The 19,411-nt window shown below is 42.3% G+C and overlaps 1 protein-coding gene across 1 annotated transcript in view; it reads right to left on the reverse strand.

Moving 5' to 3' along the window:
• Window positions 1–19,411, reverse strand: part of DTNA (dystrobrevin alpha) — a 129,547-nt gene that overhangs the window by 5,877 nt on the left and 104,259 nt on the right. The window contains exons 19-22 of the mRNA XM_077809016.1: window positions 17,948–18,107; window positions 15,226–15,315; window positions 14,445–14,613; window positions 13,320–13,452 (exon numbers count right to left, since the gene is read on the reverse strand). Of these exons, the coding sequence (XP_077665142.1) occupies window positions 13,320–13,452; window positions 14,445–14,613; window positions 15,226–15,315; window positions 17,948–18,107 (552 nt within the window). The remainder of the gene's footprint in view (window positions 1–13,319; window positions 13,453–14,444; window positions 14,614–15,225; window positions 15,316–17,947; window positions 18,108–19,411) is intronic.

The raw sequence follows: 19,411 nt of genomic DNA on the forward strand, positions 1-19,411 counted from the left end.
AAGTGGCGGGCTGAAGACAGGGCTGAAGCTCAAATGTGGCAGCAGCATGATGAAAGGAGGCAGGATTCAATGCTGAGGCTGCTGGAGGATCAAACCAATATGCTCCAGTGTATGGTTGAGCTGCAGGAAAGGCAGCAGGAGCACAGACCGACACTACAGCCCCTGTGCAACCAACCGCCCTCCTCCCCAAGCTCCATAGCCTCCTCATCCAGATGCCCAAGAACACAGTGTGGGGGGCTCCGGCCACTCCACCCCAGAGGATTGCCCAAGCAACAGAAGGCTGGCATTCAATAAGTTTTAAACTTTTAAAGTGCTGTGTGGCCTTGTCCTTCCCTCCTCCACCACCCCTCCTGGGCTACCTTGGTAGTTATCCCCCTATTTGTGTGATGAATCAATAAAGAATGAATATGAAGCAACAATGACTTTATTGCCTCTGCAAGTGGTGATTGAAGGGAGGAGGGGAGGGTGGTTAGCTTACAGGGAAGTAGAGTGAACCAAGGGACGGCGGGTTTCATCAAGGAGAAACAAACAGAACTTTCACACTGTAGCGTGGCCAGTCATGAAACTGGTTTTCAAAGCTTCTCTGATGTGCACCGCACCCTCCTGTGCTCTTCTAACTTCCCTGGTATCTGGCTGTGCGTAACCAGCAGCCAGGCGCTTTTCCTCAACCTCCCACCCCGCCATAAACGTCTCCCCCTTATTCTCACGGATATTGTGGAGCACACAGCAAGCAGTAATAACAGTGGGAATATTGGTTTCGCTGAGGTCTACCGAGTCAGTAAACTGCGCCAGTGCACTTTTAAACATCCAAATGCACATTCTACCACCCTTCTGCTCTTGCTCAGCCTGTAGTTGAACAGCTCCTGACTACTGTCCAGGCTGCCTGTGTATGGCTTCATGAGCCATGGCATTAAGGGGTAGGCTGGGTCCCCAAGGATAACTATAGGCATTTCAACATCTCCAACGGTTATTTTCTGGTCTGGCAATGAAGTCCCTTCCTGCAGCTTTTGAAACAGACCAGAGGTCCTGAAGATGCGAGCGTTATGTATCTTTCCCGGCCATCCCACGTTGATGTTGGTGAAACGTCCCTTGTTTTCTACCAGTGCTTGCAGCACTATTGAAAAGTACCCCTTGCGGTTTATGTACTCGCCGGCTTGGTGCTCTGGTGCCAAGATAGGGATATTGGTTCTGTCTATCCCCACCACAGTTAGGGAATCCCATTGCAGCAAAGCCATCCACTATGACCTGCACATTTCCCAGGGTCACTACCCTTGATATCAGCAAATCTTTGATTGTGTGGGCTACTTGCATCATAGCAGCCCCCACAGTAGATTTGCCCACTCCAAATTGATTCCCGACCGACCGTTAGCTGTCTGGCGTTGCAAGCTTCCACAGGGCTATTGCCACTCGCTTCTCAAGTGTGAGGGCTGCTCTCATCTTGGTATTCTTGCACCTCAGGGCAGGGGAAAGCAAGTCACAAAGTTCCATGAAAGTGCCCTTATGCATGCAAAAGTTTCGCAACCACTGGGAATCGTCCCAGACCTGCAACACTATGCGGTCCCACCAGTCTGTGATTGTTTCCAGAGCCCAGAATCGGCATTCCACAGCATGAACCTGCCCCATTAGCACCATGGTGCCCACATTGCCAGGACCCGTGCTTTGAGAGAAGTCTGTGCCCATGTCCTCATCACTCACATCACCGCGCTGACGTCGCCTCCTCGCCCGGTATCGCTTTGCCAGGTTCTGGTGCTGCATATACTGCTGGATAATGCGTGTGGTGTTTAATGTGCTCCTAATTGCCAAAGTGATCCGAGCGGGCTCCATGCTTGCCGTGGTATGGTGTCTGCACAGAAAAAAGGCGCGGAACGATTGTCTGGTATTGCCCTGACAGAGGGAGGGGTGACTGATGACATGGCTTACAGGGTTGGCTTACAGGGAATTAAAATCAACAAAGGGGGTGGCTTTGCGAGAAACTGAATAGCCCCCTCACGGATAGAACTCAAAACCTCAAGGATAGAACTCAAAACTGGGTTTAGCAGGCCGTTGATTTCACAGAGAGAGGGAGGGAGGGAGGAAGGAGAAAATGAATACAAAACAAATCTGGTCTATTTCTTGTTTTGAGCCACTTCATCTATCTTTATACATCTTGCTGGCAGCAGACTGTGCAGTACGACTGCTAGCCATCGTCAACACCTGGGTGCTCGGCAGAAGACGGTGCAGTATGACGACTAGCCATCATCTTCTGCTAGCTGCAGGTTAAAAGACAGTGCACTGCCGGTAGGACTCAATTGCCACGAGACGGAACAAGGGAAATGACCTGGCTGAGTCACTCCCATGTTTGCCCAGGCGCCCGGTTAAAAGAGCACCCAGGACTACGTCGATGATGGCTACCAGTCATACTGCACTGTCTGCTGCCAAAAGGCAATAAACTGCTCCTGTGTAGCAATGCAGTACCACGTCTGCCAGCACCCAGGAGACATACGGTGACTGTTACCTGAGCGGGCTCCATGCTTGCCATGGTATGGCGTCTGCACAGGTAACTCAAGAAAAAAGGCGCAAAACGATTGTCTGCCCTTGCTTTCACGGAAGGAGGGAGGAAACGGGGCCTGACGATATGTACCCAGAACCACCCGCGACAATGTTTTAGCCCCATCAGGCACTGGGATTTCTACCCAGAATTCAAATGGGCAGCGGAGACTGTGAGAACTGTGGGATAGCCACCCACAGTGCAACTCTCCGGAAGTTGACAGTTGCCTCGGTACTGTGGACACACTCCGCCGACTACATGCACTTAGAGCATTTGTGTGGGGACACACACAATCGACTGTATAAAAATGCTTTCTACAAAACCGACTTCTATAAATTCGACCTAATTTCGTAGTGTAGACATACCCTAATTCTGTTCCATTCTTCAAGCACAGATGCTGCTATAGGATTCTTGAATACCTGAACAGCGTTAAAATGGAATATTGATCTTACATTTAGTATCTCCTTTCAGTCAGTTACAAAAGACTTATTATTAATGCTATTTTGTTGAAAAATGAAAGAAAAAAGTGCATTATAAAGTTGTGAGGGGAAGATCTCAATAGCTTTTGAGGTTAAGTTTGCAAAACTCGCGGGAAATCCTAAGAACAGGAATTCTATGGAGCATTTTGCCACTTCAGTTTCAGATCTCAGCCAGAATGAGGAATTTTATAAGGGCCTGAAAATTAAACACAAAGGAGTGGAAGAGGGCAGTTATCTGAATTTGTTTAAACCTCAAAGTTTCAATTTGCAGTTTAGGTTGGTTCTTCTTTAGGTAATTTTAAGGATATATAAATATAGATACAGCTCATACTTTTTGATGGCATCATTATAAACCACAAGCGCAAAGTATAAGTGATGTGTGAGGCAGCCAGAACATTAAGATACATTTATAGCATTGTATATAATTCAGTTTTTTTAATTTACTGTACACACTCTATGCCTTAGCTGAGTATTTGTGGGTGTGAGGAGGGATTATTATAGATTTCCAGGATGCTCCTTTTTGTTCCAGACCTGGCATTGGGATGAAGAGATGGTTGTAAACAAGAAATGAGTACCACTGAATTACAGAATTATAAATACATTAAGGGTTCTACTAACGACATAAATCAGTCACAAGTTGAAGCTCAAGTGATTAGTAATGGCAGAGGCCCCCCCTTCATCCCCAGTATTTATAACTTCAGCTACAGTTTATTTCCTGTTGTATTATAATTTAATGATTAAAAAATCCTAGTTTTCATGCAACATTAAAGTTGAAAAATGATGCACTGAAAGTTAAGGTCACTCCTCCCAAGTTAATTTGGCCGCATTGCGCATCTGACATTTTTATGTTATATACTACTAATCAAGAATACATTAACAGTGAGATTAAAAAGAAAGAAAATATTACACATGTGGTCTGTAGCTCAGTTAATATAGCAGGATGGGAATAACCGAACTTTTGAAATTTATTACATAGTGAGAGCTTGATTCTTTTTCAAACTTAATGTTCCATGTAATGCTATTTTTATATTTAATGTGCCTTTTTAGGATAATATATAAGCCTTGAATTATTTGGCTTTGGGATCCTACAAGTTTTGCCAGCAGAAAACGTAAGTAGAGCTAAATGCAATTTTTTTTTTGGCAAGTAGTATATTTGCAGAGAGACTTCCATTTTTCAGGGACCCGAAACTATTTGCAAGTTCAGGTCAAATTCGACAAATAGTTTGGCTGAAAAAAATCTGAAAACAAACATTTGCCAAATGTCAAAATGAACCGTTCTGACACTTTTTGTCAAATCGACATTTCCTTTGGCAATGTCATTTTTGTCGATCCAAATCCACATTTGAAATGTTTTGTTCAATTGTTTTTTGTTTTTTTTTTGTTTTGATGAGAAAAACTAAATTTTTCAGTTTAGTTCAAAGCAACTGTCCCTCCCACCCCCCTTTTTTTTCTGGTTCAGCCACCAAACCAAAAAAATAAATTATTTGCTCAGCTCTACATGTAAGTGTATTGGTTCTGGACCCATGCTTAAGACTCCTTAGTGCAGCAGCACTCTCACCCATAGACAGGTGTGGCAGACACACTTAAAAATGCACAAAGGAAGAGAGAAGTCTCCTCATCTTGATGGCTTTAAATAGAGCTGACTTAATTGTACACATCCTTTAATGATTTTTTTTTTGATTCATAGGATTCATAGATTCTAAGGCCAGAAGGGACCACTGTGATTGTCTACTCTGACTTCCTGTATAACCGAGGCCATAGGACTTTGCTGAATTAATTCCTGTTTGAACTAGAGCATATTTTTTAGAGAAACATCCAATCTTCATTTCAAATGGAGAATCCACCACAATCCTTGGTAAATGTGCCAATGGCTAATTATCCTCTGTTAAAAATTTGTGCCTTCAGTCCAGTCTGAATTTGTGTAGCTTCAACTTCAGCCATCAGATGTTGTTATGCCTTTATCTACTAGAATGAAGAGCCCTCTATTATCAAATTTCTGTTCCCCAGGTAGGCACTTTTAGACTGTGATCAAGTTACCCTTTAACCGTCTCTTTGATAACCTTAATAGATTGACTCCTTGAGTTTATCACTGTCACTATACCTATTAAGTTTGTGGACCTAAAGCTACTTGGCTTGTGGAGCTTACAAGCTCTATTGAGTTCCAGTGGAGTAAGGTGTCCTAAATATACTGTTAACCAAAACATCATTACAATGCATCTGAAAAAAATGTATACAAAACAATCTAGTGTGCACATGTGACGTTTCTGACTTTAAAGCAAGATAAGAGGGAAGAAAGTTCAGTAGTTTTATTTTATGAATGTTTAAAGTCTCACAGAAATCTAAAAGCAAGACATGTTTTTGTCATTTCTAGCTTCACTCCTTTTCTGAGTTGAGTGTAATATTCCTGGGTGGAACATATGGGCAAATTGTTCCTTTCACATTCATAATGTAGGGCCTGATTTAAGGCCACTGAAGTCAAAGGAAAATACTCCCACTGACATCAACGGGTGTTGGATTTGACTCTCAACTATAGCAGAGAACTAAAATGCAAATAAAAATAATTTAAAGTGAGACTTAATAAAGAATCCCCTTCTCAGTGTACTCTCCTACACGCTAGTACCTTAAGCATGGCTTTAAAGAGCTTTTCACACCTTACAATTGTTTTAAAAACAATAAGCATTAATTGAAAAATGACCTGGATGTGACTCAGTAAATGTTGCCATGGCATCACCAACAAAGACATTGCTTTAAAAAGTACAATAAGTTGAAGGTAATGTGGGACCACACTCACACCACAAGTCAGCCCCCACTTTAATATGTCACACCTGCATTCAGTAGTGACCTGCTTCTGTTCCCATTGACGCCATTGGCAAAAGTCCACTGGCAGCTATGGGAACCAGATTAGGCCAATACTCTATTTTAAGTAAAATAACTTAAAAATTTTTTTATGCTCAGACAATTTCAAGTTCTATTTTTAGTTTCATCCAGTGAAAGCTGAAAACACTTTTCACCTTGTGCTTAGACAATGTTAGTCTGTTGCTCCATTAATTTTATATATATATATTATTGCCACTTATTTTAATATGAAAAACTTAAATTGAAAACATGATTACATTATATTTTATATGTTACAAGAACCCACTTGCTCTCTTGAGAATGCATTTGTTATATTTATACCAGATGTTTTCAGGATCACTTCCAGAGACTTTCCCATAGCATTATTCCAAAATGCAAATAGGATATAATAATTTTAAATAATAATGATAAAGTGTATAGCTTTATAAATCAGGAAACAAATGGAGTTCTGTGACAGTCTGTCAATCATATAATTGTACTAATGTCTATAATGCACTGGTCTGACTTGCCCTCTCATTCTTCTTAATAAACTTCATTTTATAAGAGCAGTTCCAGGGGATTATTGTTTTGGGATAGAAAAATCACTTGGCCTTTCACCTAACACCTGTGCAATACAATGCTGATAGTATTTCTATACAGAATTTGTTGGCTAATACGATCTCTAAAAATAACTGCTTTTTATATTCAACAGCAGGGGTTCCCAAGAAATAGAAATGCAGATCTGACAGCCCCCTGCTATAGTTATGCAGTTGGCAGGACTCAAGATAGTGCTTTAACCACTGCAGCCTGTATAAATTGCTTGGCGTTTCTCTTTCCAAAGTGATGAAATATTAATAACAAATAAAGTACAAAGGATACATTGTTTTTCCCAGAAGTAAATGGGCTTGAGTGCAATGGATTCTATCTACTACTTGAGGGGGCTATTTTAGATTGTATCACATGATCCTGTGCAGATGTGGCATCGACGAAACAAGAATTTGCTGTTTTAGGATAAAAGTACAGGGTGAAATCCTGACTCCAGTGAAGTCAGTGATAGTTTTGCAATTGCCTTCAATGAGGCAAGTTTTCCCTCATAGGATGAAATTTTCTAAATGCTCAGTGTTGGCCTAACTGCTCCCACTGAGGTCAACAGGTGTTTTACCGTAGACTGCAGTAGAAGCAGCATTAAGTCAACACAGAGCGCTTTCAAAAATCCCACCCATAATGTGCTGTGCTAACTTCAAATGTTTCAGAAAAGATCCAAGAGATGAGATGTTAACTGAACCTTCCTAGCCCACCAACCAGGGCAGGGATGCAAATTTTCAGATAATCTGTACTTTTGTGTAACTTGGCTTTTCTTACAACAGTAACTTAGCCTTGGTGTTTCTAGCTGGAAGCAGAAAGTGTAGAGGTTCGCTAAAGTTATAATATTAAAAGAAGTTACCTGAACTTTTTTAAACAAACAAAAATCAATAATTAAGAACTTTATAGACATTCATTATTGCAGCGTGGTCTGTTTTCATATTCTAGTAACTTGACAGGTAACTAACAATTCCAGTATGTTGACAGAAGAAAATGTGTTTCTGTAGCAGCTCACTTTCCAGGCACATACCAAGGCTGCTGAGGAGGTGAGTATAACCTGATGGGGGTATGTAATAGGAAAATGTGTTGTGGTGTGTACTTATTCAGTGTTGTGATATTTTGTGGGATTGCTAGTATTTGAGAGAGGGGCTTTTAAATACATACATACATACATAGCCAGCAGCTTTTAATCCCCATCCCCCAAAGTGCTTTACAAACAAAGGCCCAAATTCTAGCATCAGTTACAGGCATATCACTCCTAATAAACTCACTGAGAATTGCACACAAGTAGCTGAGGGCCAAATTTTGCCATCAGACTGATATAAACAAGTAGTACTTTGCCAATGACTAAAACGCAGCCTCCTCTCGGATGAAACACAGCAGCCACTTAACAGTGAACATCAACACTACTTGGAACAGAAAGAGAAGATGCCATACACATCTGAAACTCTAGAGGGGATTTAAACAGTGGAAATCTATTTCATCATGTTAGAATTTGTATAGGAAGCCTCGTTTCATAACTTAAACTCCTGTGAGAGGTTGCATGGGTCAGCTCACTGGTTTTACTTCTCATCTGCAAATGGCTCCACCAGCAAGGCAAAGTGCTCCTTAATGCCATACTGGGGCACTGGCTAAGCTCAAAAGTGACAAACTGTACTTCATTGGAGATGATGAGTACTTAGTGATAGCTGTGGGTGATGGCATTTGATACATGAGTACTAACTATCCATCTTAAGCACTTATATGGCACCATAGGTGCCAACTCCGTGGGTACTCCAGGCTGGCACACCCATGGAAAAAAAAAGTGGGTGCCCAGCGCCCACCGGCGGGCCCCTCCACCTCTCCCCCAACAGCGCCTCCCGCCACCGAAGATCAGGTGTTCAGTGGTGTGCAGGAGGCACTGGGGGGAAGGGGAAGAGGAGAAGCAGGGGCAGGAAGAGGCAGAGCAAGGGCGGGGCTGGGCAACGCGTCAGGGGGACATCCCCAGATGCTGGGGAGTGGAAAAGATTTGGGGGGGGGGGGCAGGAGCAAAAGTGGCAGGATCAGCCCTTCCTGGCTGCTGGGACACTGCTCGGCAGTGTGGTGGGCCGGCGGCTGACTGGGAGAGCCTGGCTGGGGAGGCAGCTACTGCTCTCCGCCCGGGCTCAGGTGCTGGGGACCAGGGCGAGCGAGCCAGAGCCCCCACAACCCCTGGGACGTTTCTGGCATGTTCAGCCACAGTCCCCGGTAGCTGAGCCTGGGCAGGGAGTGGAAGCTGCCTCCCCAACCAGGCTCTCTCAAGCAGCTGCTGGGCTGCAAAGCAGCCATCAGGAGGGGCCGCTGTTAGAAGCGGCTCCCTCCCTCTCCCCACCCGGGGTCCCTCACACCAGGGAGACTGCCAGAACATGCTGGGGAGCCAGGTGCAGTGGGAGGACAGAGCGTCCCCCCTGCAGATAACATGAGTCGGGGAGAGCATGGTGGTGCTAGGCTGAGCATGGGGGGGTTGGCATGGGGAGGGGAATATGTGACTGGTCATGTGACCTCCCCTTTAGATAGCACCCCCTCAGTATGGGGAGGTACCAGTTGTCTATGGTGGGGCGTGCTCGAGGGAGGGGGCAGAACAGGGTGGGAAGAGGAGGGGCCGGGATGGGGCCTTGAGGGAAGGGTTGGGGTTGGGTGGGGCACCCCCAGGGAAATCAGAAAGTCGGCGCCTGCGTATGGTACCCATTCCTGAAGTACCTGCGTGCCTCACAATTTGTAATGTATTTATCTACACAACATCCCTGTGAGTTACGGAAGTAGACAGGGGGAACTGAAGCGCAGAGCAGGGAACTGAACCCATGTCTACTGAATTCCAAGCTAGTGTCCTGATCACTGGATCATTCTTTCTCTCTCATGGTCAATTCATGCATTGTCACTGATAGCTAAGAAGACCATTTGCCCTCCTGTGTAACAGAGTAAGGTAATAAAAGAGTGTGTGGGGATGATCCTCAGGACTTTGACGGCTTATTAGGCATGGTTTAGAGATAATTCATGCTTGGATGTCTGGAAATAAGCAAGGGAGGAAACAGCATCATCACACATGCACATAAAGCAAAAGGCACAGTGTATCTGAATTACAAGTTACCAGTTGGAAACTTTCTCCTATATTAAGGTAATACTTACTTGAGAGGAGAGTGATAGAAGGATATTGCATTCAACCTTGCAAACTGACCTGTAGATAACAAAGGACATAAAACAAGAAGATGACAAGTTAAGCCAGTGAGCAGCCAGGCCAGTGTATTATTTGGAATAAAGCCATGCACAAGAGAGGAAATAAGAGAGAACAATAATGGGGTCAGGAAATAAGACTAAGGAAAACTGGCTCATACAATACATTCATCAAGAAGCTATAAGAAGACCATATCTGCTAGCTGACATGGGAGGGTAAGCGTTGTTAGCGTTTAGGTTTGTGCATTAAATGTATTCCTCCTGATAACACTTGTTATTTCCTACATGCTTAAGAGGAAGCGGAAAAAGATGATGCTTTTGAGGCTTCTTGTCTCAGACTCTCATGTACCATGCGTATTGCTGCTGCCACATTGCCAGCCAAGAGAGTGCTTTTCTGCTATCTGGTTTCATTTAAACTCTAGTGTCTCAGAGTTTCATTTGCAAAAGCTTGCTTGAAGGTCACACAGACCAGAAACACTGGGTATTGTGCCATCATCTCCTATGCAATAAGAAGTCTGCATGTCCATCTAAAAGTACTGCTTTTACATATAGTGAGACAGAGAAATACATCTAATATCATTCTTGAACCAACAAAGGATACTGTAAGCCTAGTAGCAGTAATTTTCTTACCAGATTTTTTCAGTTGACAGTTGTATTATGAGAGCAACTACAGCCATCATTTGTTTTAGACTATTTAGTCGAATGGGAAACTTATGTGAACATCAGTAAGAAATATCACATTACATTCTAGAGGCTGGATTCAAACTACACAGTTCTTCCCACCACCATTCCCTGGAAGACTTGAAAACTAAATTTACTGGCTTTTTCTTCTTTTTTAAAAAAATAAAGATAACGCTAGCTCTGTATTCTTTGACTTTAAAGCTATCCTGGGATATCAGTGGGAAAAGGTCTTGAATAATGAAATACTATGCCTTAAACCCAAATCAGAGAAGAGCACCAAGGCCACGTCAGATGTTCTAGTGACTCAAACGCACATAACCTTGCTAACTCTTATTCATCCTAGCAGCTATTCCTCAAGTAGTCCCAATGGCACCATTCACGTTAGTAAGGGCTACTAACACGATTGAAGGTTTGCATACTAGGAGCCATAGTCATCAATTGAAAATGTTTTCTAGAAAACAAAATGTTTGCTGTTATCAAATAATTTCTGAGTAGTACTCTACTGCTTAGAGGCAAAGTGTTATGTTTCCTCAGGAAACGTGAATAGACTGAACTCTTCTTCTGGGATGAACATTTCATATTACCCAATTTAATCATTTTTTTAAAAAAGGTAGTTCTTTGCTGTATTTAATTTCTATTTTTTTTCCTCAAGTGGAAACAAGCCACGTGTAATATTCACCCTTTGTGAAATCCTGCCCCAGTGAAGTTTTCCATTGACTTCAATGGGGACAGGATTTAACGCGCTGTCTTTCTGGGGCTATTTTGGGATTACAGCAGAAAAGCCCTACTTTGGAGGAAGCAACAATACTGAAAGGTATCTGCCAAAATATCTCTCTCCCACCTCACAAATAATAGTTGTAATTCTGCAGCCCCCCCACCCCAGACACTTAAATTTTATGCATTTGCGTAATCCCATTGTAATTAGTGCGACTATTCATGTAAGTTTAAAAACGTGTGTTTGTTAATGGAGCTGTGCTGCAGGGTACTAATATTGGCCCTGATCCTGCACTGAACTCTATAGTCAGATCATTACACTGTTCCCTTTATTGAAAAAATGGAGTATCAGTAGAAGTAGAGGAATTGATGACATAATGCTTGGCTGATGTCACTGTTAAGGTGTTCCTGCTACGTAATAAATCACTGCTTTCCATGTTCTAACTTAGCAGTAGCAGTTCCACTTACTCAGCAGAAACCTAAGGACTGCCCCCTTTTGTCATTTGTTATCTTGGGTAAAAACACTGGCACAACTTTGAGGTGTTGCCCATTGTTGCCATATTGAGATGTTGCATAGCAAGGATGATGACGAAATGTCATTGCGTCCTCAAAGACAGTCACAATGAAATGACTTTCTGTGAGCTACCGTAGTCTTGTACAGCAGATTTATGTAAAAACTATGATAGTCACCTGAAATTCAAAACCAATGGCAACCTTGATGTGAGCCAACAGACATTTTAAACTCTGGCTCACTCTGATTTTTACACCTGGATGATCAGAGGAGGAGTAACTTAAAACAGGCACTGACCCTAAGTTAACTTAAAACAGGCACTGATCTCTTGCACCATGCAAACGTTCACATCATTTACTAGACAGGCAAGATACTTTGAGAGTCCAAACGTGCAGGGCCAGTTGGCTTGAAACCCCTTAGGGCTGTTGAAGCTACAGGTGCACTTTGCTAGTCACCAGGTGACTAATTCACAAGCCAAGTCCCCCAGGCTGAGTCCTTACTGTCCTATTTCACCAGATGCAGCAGTCAGACCTTTGAGATATCATGTGTCATAACCATACAGCTAAGTGTAGGCTAGAATTCCTCCTTACCTATAAGGGGTTAAGAAGCTCAAATAACCTGGTTGGCACCTGACGAAAAGGACCAATGGGGAAAGAAGATACTTTCAAATCTGTGGGGGTGGGGAGGCTTTGTTGGTGCTCTTTGCTTTTGTGTTCTCTGGAGAAGCAGAGAAGCATCAGGCCAGAAAACTCCTTCTCCTAAAATCATCCTAACATGAGTCTCAATATTGCGAAAAGAGTAAGTAAATAAGGCAATGCGCGTTAGATTATCTTTTGTTTTTAGCTTGTGAATTTTCCCTGTGCTTAGGGGGAGGTTTATCCCTGTTTTTTGTAACTTTAAAGTTTTGCCTAGAGGGGAGTCCTCTGATTACCCTGTAAAGTTATCTTCCATCCTGATTTTACAGAGGTGCTTCTTTTACTTTTTTTCTTTATTATAAAGTTCTGTTTTTTAAGAATCTGGTTTACCTATTTGGTTGGTAGATTAGTCTCAAGCCTCCCCAGGAAAGGGGGAGAAGGGGCTTGGGGTGATATTTTAGGGAAACAGGAACTCCAAGTGGTCCTTTTTCCGAATCTTTGTCTAACTCACTTGGTGGTGGCAGCAGTACCCATCAAAGGACAAGGAAGGATTTGTGCCTTGGGGAAGTTTTTAACCTAAGCTGGTAGAAATAAAAGCTTAGGCGGTCTTTCATGCGGGTCTCCACATTTGTACCCTAGAGTTCAGAGTGGGGAGGGAACCCGACATCCCATGACTCACTCCAGACCCTTTCCCCCATCCCAGATTATGACAAAACCATCCTGTTTTAAAAAGGACTGGTTCAGCAGGCTCCAGTCCCCTCACAAGGAGAGAACATCATAGAAGCTTTATGTTATTAAACAAAAAACTGAACTCAGCATGCAATACCGTCTCTACAGTACAAAGCATTCTTGTGTGGGTGGCTTGGTAGAAATTGATTGGCAGTGGCAATTATGAAGGATTAGCTAATGACCTTGTGAAGGTTAATATCAGCCTTAAGCAAGTCAATTGATGAGCTCTTTTTGAGCACTTTGTGTGTGCGTGAGCGTTTGTGTGTGTGTGAGAGAGATCTATCAATCTATCTATCTAGGGGAGGCATGAGAGGGGAGAGTTTTGAGAATAATATATTTTTAAAATCTGGAAGCACCAGCCACTGACAAGAAATTGCAGATGGTGGGCTACTGCAGCACAATAAGCCCGGGGACTATTTGGTGGGTTCCTTTCTTACCTGGTAGGCTTCATCCTGCAGCTTTTGTTTCAGATATTCCTCCATCTTGAGCTCATTTTCCAGCTGGCGGACAGAGTCATTTTCATAGTTCTCATCATCTGCTCTAACATAGGGGTCTCCATCTTCTGTAACCCTAAAGACAATTATTAATAAATAGCCTCCTAAGACAAATTACATTCAATGTTAAAAGAACTTCCCTATTTGAATGAAAACTGAGAGGAAAGTAAGATCTAATGAAACAATATGTTTTCAACTCCATGAACATTTTCTTGGAGTTATTTTTATTTTTGCAGCCCTTCCTCAAGTCCCATCTTTGCAGTGATTTAGCACCCATGAAAGAGATTAAAGGACATGCCCTACTAAATGTGCATTCACAGTCCAATCATGCTCCCATTGACGTCAATGAAAAAAATTCTCAAAAGCTTCCTTGAGAGCAAGATTTGGCTCTAAGGATCTGAGCCGAAGCCTACTGGAGTCAATGGAAAGACTCCCATTGACTTTAGTCGATTTTGGATCTGACCCTAAATTACAGTTCATTGAAAAGTTTCTGAAGAAACATGCCATTTCATTGACAGCAAAACATTTCATGAAGTCATACTGATTTTAATGAAGGTTTAGATGGGATGGTCAGGGTGGGTGAGACAGAGAAAGAGACCCTTTCGATCTGAAAATGGAAGTTTCAATACAACTCTAATTCGTGAAAACCTTTGAAAGGCTTTGTTTTCATTCCACAGTGCAACAAAAACAAATTTTGAAATCTTGAAAGTTGTCGTAAAACAGAATTGTCATCTTTCAGCCTGCTCTATGTTAAATCATTAAAATTTGCCAGCCATACTCTAGCAAAACCTCACAAATAAAAAGCCTCAGCTGCTGAATTTCCTAATGGAAATCCAGTAAGGTTGCTTCTTATTATGGGCTCACAAAAGTCTCAGACTGGAATCGAGAGTATTAACTGATCACTTCTTGTCCTGACTCCTTTAGCTTTGAGAGCTCATTATTATTGTATAGGCAAAGAGCCACCCCCCAGTTAGATTTAGTTAGTATTACTGGGGGGAAATCTGTACATGCACATTCGTATCATAATTTCAATACAAAATGAATTAAAAAAATAGAGAAGGTACCCACATGTCACTGCGAATGGTGCCAGTGGCAGATGCACTGTGAATATATCCTGGCTTCCGGGCATGGATTTGTGCAAGGAAAGCCTTTTCAGAAGTCGGTGATGGAACAAGATCATCAAAATGAGTCCGACCAAACTCAGAATCCACATTACTCTCCGTCTCGCTGCCCATCTCTGTGAGCCACAAAAGGTGATTATGGCTACATTTAATTTTCACATGTGCTAGTAGGCTTGGTTCATTTCTCTAAATATTCTTCTGTTTCTCCAAGTTAGAGTTCCAATCTCTCTCAATTGTGAATACACCAGTATGTTTCAGGCAACATGGATGCTGTGGCCATATGTTCTCTATCTATTTGCAGAGCCATCTCTTGTTTCTGTGGCGGTACAGCATAATAGATCCTCTGCAGACATTTGCATATGTTGCTAAAAAAGGAGACCACAGTATATGCCATTTGGCACAGCTAGAAATCTAGACTCAGGAGAACTCGGATATTGCACATCAGGATACAGGTGCATTGTTGTGCTACTGACATCTTTTTAAAAATAATTACCTGTGATAGTATTTACAGATGCACCAAAATGTTATATTCTGAAAAAAAAATTCTAAGCTTTAATTGCATCTGGATGTCTGTAGCTTTCAAAACGACCACTTTTAGGTTTTCTTTCCATAAAATACAAAAATATCCAGAACACCATTTAGGTGTTTTTTTTCTCAGCTCCCTTTTATTTATTTTTAAATATATGGTAAATGACTGTACCGTGATCATGCTCTTAAGCCTCACGCACCTGAGTTTAGCTCTTTCACCAGAGAAGACATGGTATTGGTAATTGAATCTGCTGCCACTAGTAAGTCATTTCTTAAATTTCGCCTTGTGCCTGAGGCAGGAAAAAGAAAAAAAAACACAAAGCTAAGATTTTTCTCAAGGGACAAATTATGGCTTTGTGTATGAAGTACTTTTAACCTTACATCAAGTTGCCAACATCATAATTTCAAGGAGTCAAGTCCTTCCAAAGGGGCACTTGCAAAACTTATATGCAGAACAGCTTCGTTTTCTAACACCGCACTCAGCAGCAGCTCAACATCATGCTTCATTTATTCACAATGTCCGAAACTTGGAAGTTATTAATTACAATCAAACTCACTTTTGTGGGGTGACACTAGGAGACCGAGGCTAAGAGATGAAATGTCTGGGGGAAGTGGACTGAAGTTATTTCTCCCTAAGTTTCCATGGCTCTGTTTAATGACTCTTATTGTATAAATACGGTCAATGTTGAAAAAACATGGTTGATTTCATTAGGCCTTATATGGATTTTCCTTTCCCACCCCTTTGTGGTATCTTTTGGAGCTCAGGAATCTTGTATTTTCCATAATCGACTCCCATTTAAAAAAAACCAAACGAACCCAACCAGCAGGGTCAGTGGAATGGGATGGGGTGGGGGGGCAGTTGGGAGCCAGCATGGAAATATTGGTAGGGATTCTGCCCCCCCAACTCCTGCACACCTGCGGATGGAGGTGAGAGGGGGATCAGAGGGGCTACAGCAGCTGCTGAGCAGGTAGGAACCACAAGGACCCCACTTTCCTTCCTGGAGCTGGCTGCTCCCCAGCCGAGACTGAGTAGCTCCCTTTGCTCTCCCTCCTACTCCCCATTCACAGCAAACTTCTACCTACCCTGAAAGCCACTACCCCCTTCATCAACAGCCCTGTGCTGCTGTGACCCTCTTTCCAATACAGGGGGGTCTAGACGTTGTTTCCTGCAGAACTCCTCAGTACTGCTTTAAGCATCAATCAGGGAAGGTTATTGGAGAGCAAAGTACAATACTTTTAGGGTTGTGATGGCTGGTACAGCGTGCTCCCAGCCTATGCTATCACAGAGTCCCAAACTCATATCCTAGTGTAGTTGAACCAACTACATATAAATAGACTCAACCCTTAAAATCCTCGCTAACTTCACAGGGGATGATGCATAGGAACAGGCAGGATTTGGCATCTGGAATGTCTTTTAAACTGACGGCCCTTAGTAAGTCAAAGCCTGCCCTCTCCCTCCGTCCCTCCCCCGCACCCCACACTTTGAGAAGAGTTGTAATGCCGTCTCAGCTTCACATCTATACAGACTTTTACATCTATTCTCTAAGAAGAGAAAATATAGGAGACCTAGTGCTCTACTCCATGGAGTGCCTTCACTATGGGCAAATTAAAAGAACTCTGACAGTATAGCTGTTTGCTTAAAAAAGAATCCCCACATACCATGGTGTTTACCAGCACATTACACAAGGACTGCTCTTAAAAACTGCCCAGATTTGCCTTATACAACTGGAATAAGATAAATACTGAGGGTAAACCCTTTATATACCAAAGGTAGTTGTTTTTAAGTGTGATCACTGTACATATGAGAATATACTCTTACATTGCCGTTTCACTTTAGCAGAACACATTGCTGTGACGAAAAGCAGTGGCTTGAAGCAGCCCATGCATTATTTATGGCTATTTTATTGTAGCTACTAAATTCTCTCACTTTGTCCAAGTTCTGAGAGAAACCACTCTTGAAGAGAGTGGTCTATGTCTGTACACCTCTCTCAGTTTTTTTAGGTTTAAAGAAGAAAATGTCACACTGTGTGTTCATTTCTCACAGAATACACGTTGAACAACCTGGTGCCATGGGACAAGGATCAATCCTCTAGCCGGATAGAGTTTAACATGAGAATTAACTAGTTCTTTAAAGGGAAAACCTTGATTGCACTTAGGGCTCAATCTTGTCATCCAATTCATGAATACAATTCCCACTGAAATTAATGGAAGTTGCAAGGGTGGGCAGAATTGAGCCCAGGAGGGCAAATTATGTTCTCAGTTACAGCAGGGTATATCTAGAGGGAGTCCACTGACATTCCAATTTGCAATGGTGTAATTGAGAGCAAAATTTGGACCTTTGTGTTCAAGGAAAAGAAAAACGGAAATTGCAGGGATGCAAGCATTTGGGAAAGAGAGTAATTCCATGGGTGGAGGTCACAAAGTATTCACTTTCTTTTATATTTAGCATATTATTTAACCTGTGATATTAGAACTTCAACGCAAACAATCAGTGAGCAAAGGATGAATCTTCCATCCTTTTGCGATTTGACGAACAACACGGAAGGGGAATGAAAAGCGCACAGCAGCAGATGGCAGTGCTCTGGTAAACATTAGACACAATGGAAAAGTCCATCAGTTCTTAGGAGAAGCAGCACAATACTTCCTCCCTCTCACATCACCCTCCCATCCCCCCATAGCCCAGTTTGTTGAACCAACTTACAATGGTCAATGACAAGTCTTTATTTTATGGCAAACAGGTTGAGTTGCAATGGATAAAGCACTGGAATAGGACTCAGGAGATCTGGGTTCTATTCCTGGCTTGGTCACTGGACAACTGGGTGATCTTGTACAAGTCACTTCTCCTCCCAGTGCCTCAGTTCCCCACCAGACACTTGCATATGCTCTCGGTGTAACTAATAACAACTTAACAATGCAACTTACTTTGTGCAAAAGCTTCTTGCACGTCTCCTCCCACGCCCGTCAGAGAGTCCTGAGGTGTATGGGTTGGGGTGGAGCAGGCAGACGCAGACCTGATCGGCATAGGAATAGGTCGGCTGATAGTGTGACTGGGTGAAGATCGAGGGGAGCCTGCTCCTTGAGTCTGGAAAATAAGAACAAGTGGTTAAATAGGTCTTTCCAAGAGAAAACACTCAGCTGTAGTCATCTTCATTCCATTCCTTAGCTTGGCTGAGTGAAACCTCAGCTGGTATCATGCAGTTATGTAGAAAAATAGGGTAATATTAAATCAGTTGATGGAAACCTATTACACCCAACTTCTTGTTAGGAAACAGCTACAGCAACCTATGGTAAAGATGTAGTATGTAGGAAAGATAGATTAGAAGGTCATCCTGAAACATGGCAGGCTAGGTTGGATATAAAAATGTAAAGATATTTCTTTCAGAGTAACAGCCGTGTTAGTCTGTATTCGCAAAAAGAAAAGGAGTACTTGTGGCACCTTAGAGACTAACCAATTTATTTGAGCAGAAGCTTTCGTAGCTCACGAAAGCTTATGCTCAAATAAATTGGTTAGTCTCAAAGATATTTCTTGTCTTTAAATCTAAGGTCTGGGACTTTTTTCCGTGAAAGAATTAAGAGTGTTGGCAATATTCAGACATTCTTAGGAAGACAACTCTTGCAGTCTGTAGGAAGTGGAAGGATGCTGGCACTAAGACAACTTTCAGTCTAGGTAAGGAGTTGAAGCTACTCTTGGGGGTGTAATATTTCCATGTTAGCTGATCAAGTTCGTGCCCTTACACCTCAACCACTGTTACCAGAAGGAATCCATGCAATAAAGTTTTGGAATGTAAATTAAACCTATTAGTGAAATAAAAGCTTACCCTCCCAACAAATAGTACAGATTTGTGCTTTTCTTCTTGGTTTGTGAGCTATTTAGCCACCACTAAATCATTCACTTTCAAATTGTTCACGCCACAGGATATACTCAGCCTCTCCCAAAGTACTGTTCAGATAGGCAATTTAAATTCCTGTTATGGGCCCAGTAGCTGGAAGTTAAAATGTTTTAACACCAGTCATATAAAATGTCATGCTGTTAGCACCTGAGAGTTAGTATCATTTAACTGAAATTCAAGCATACGTTGAAGAACAATAATTTTTAAAAGTGCAGCTGGGTGAGTGATACCAGGGGACACAGTGAATTAATGCACTTTTCCTTTATGGCCTGACAGATCCTGGGAATATATGTCAACGTAAGAAAAACAACCAAACAAACCATACCCTATTTAGCATGATTAGGAATTGGGGTTCAGCAGAGGCCTATGACTAAGATAACATGAGTGTCACTAAACAGGAACCAGTGCTCATGCGTGTTAGTTTACAGTGAAAAATTACATTATCTCTAGTGAGGTTCCCCCCGCCAATTTGGACCTGCAGTATCAATTAAAAAAA

Source organism: Eretmochelys imbricata, chromosome 2 (genome assembly GCF_965152235.1).
Source record: "Eretmochelys imbricata isolate rEreImb1 chromosome 2, rEreImb1.hap1, whole genome shotgun sequence".
In the NCBI taxonomy this organism is placed as follows: Eukaryota; Metazoa; Chordata; order Testudines; family Cheloniidae; genus Eretmochelys; species Eretmochelys imbricata.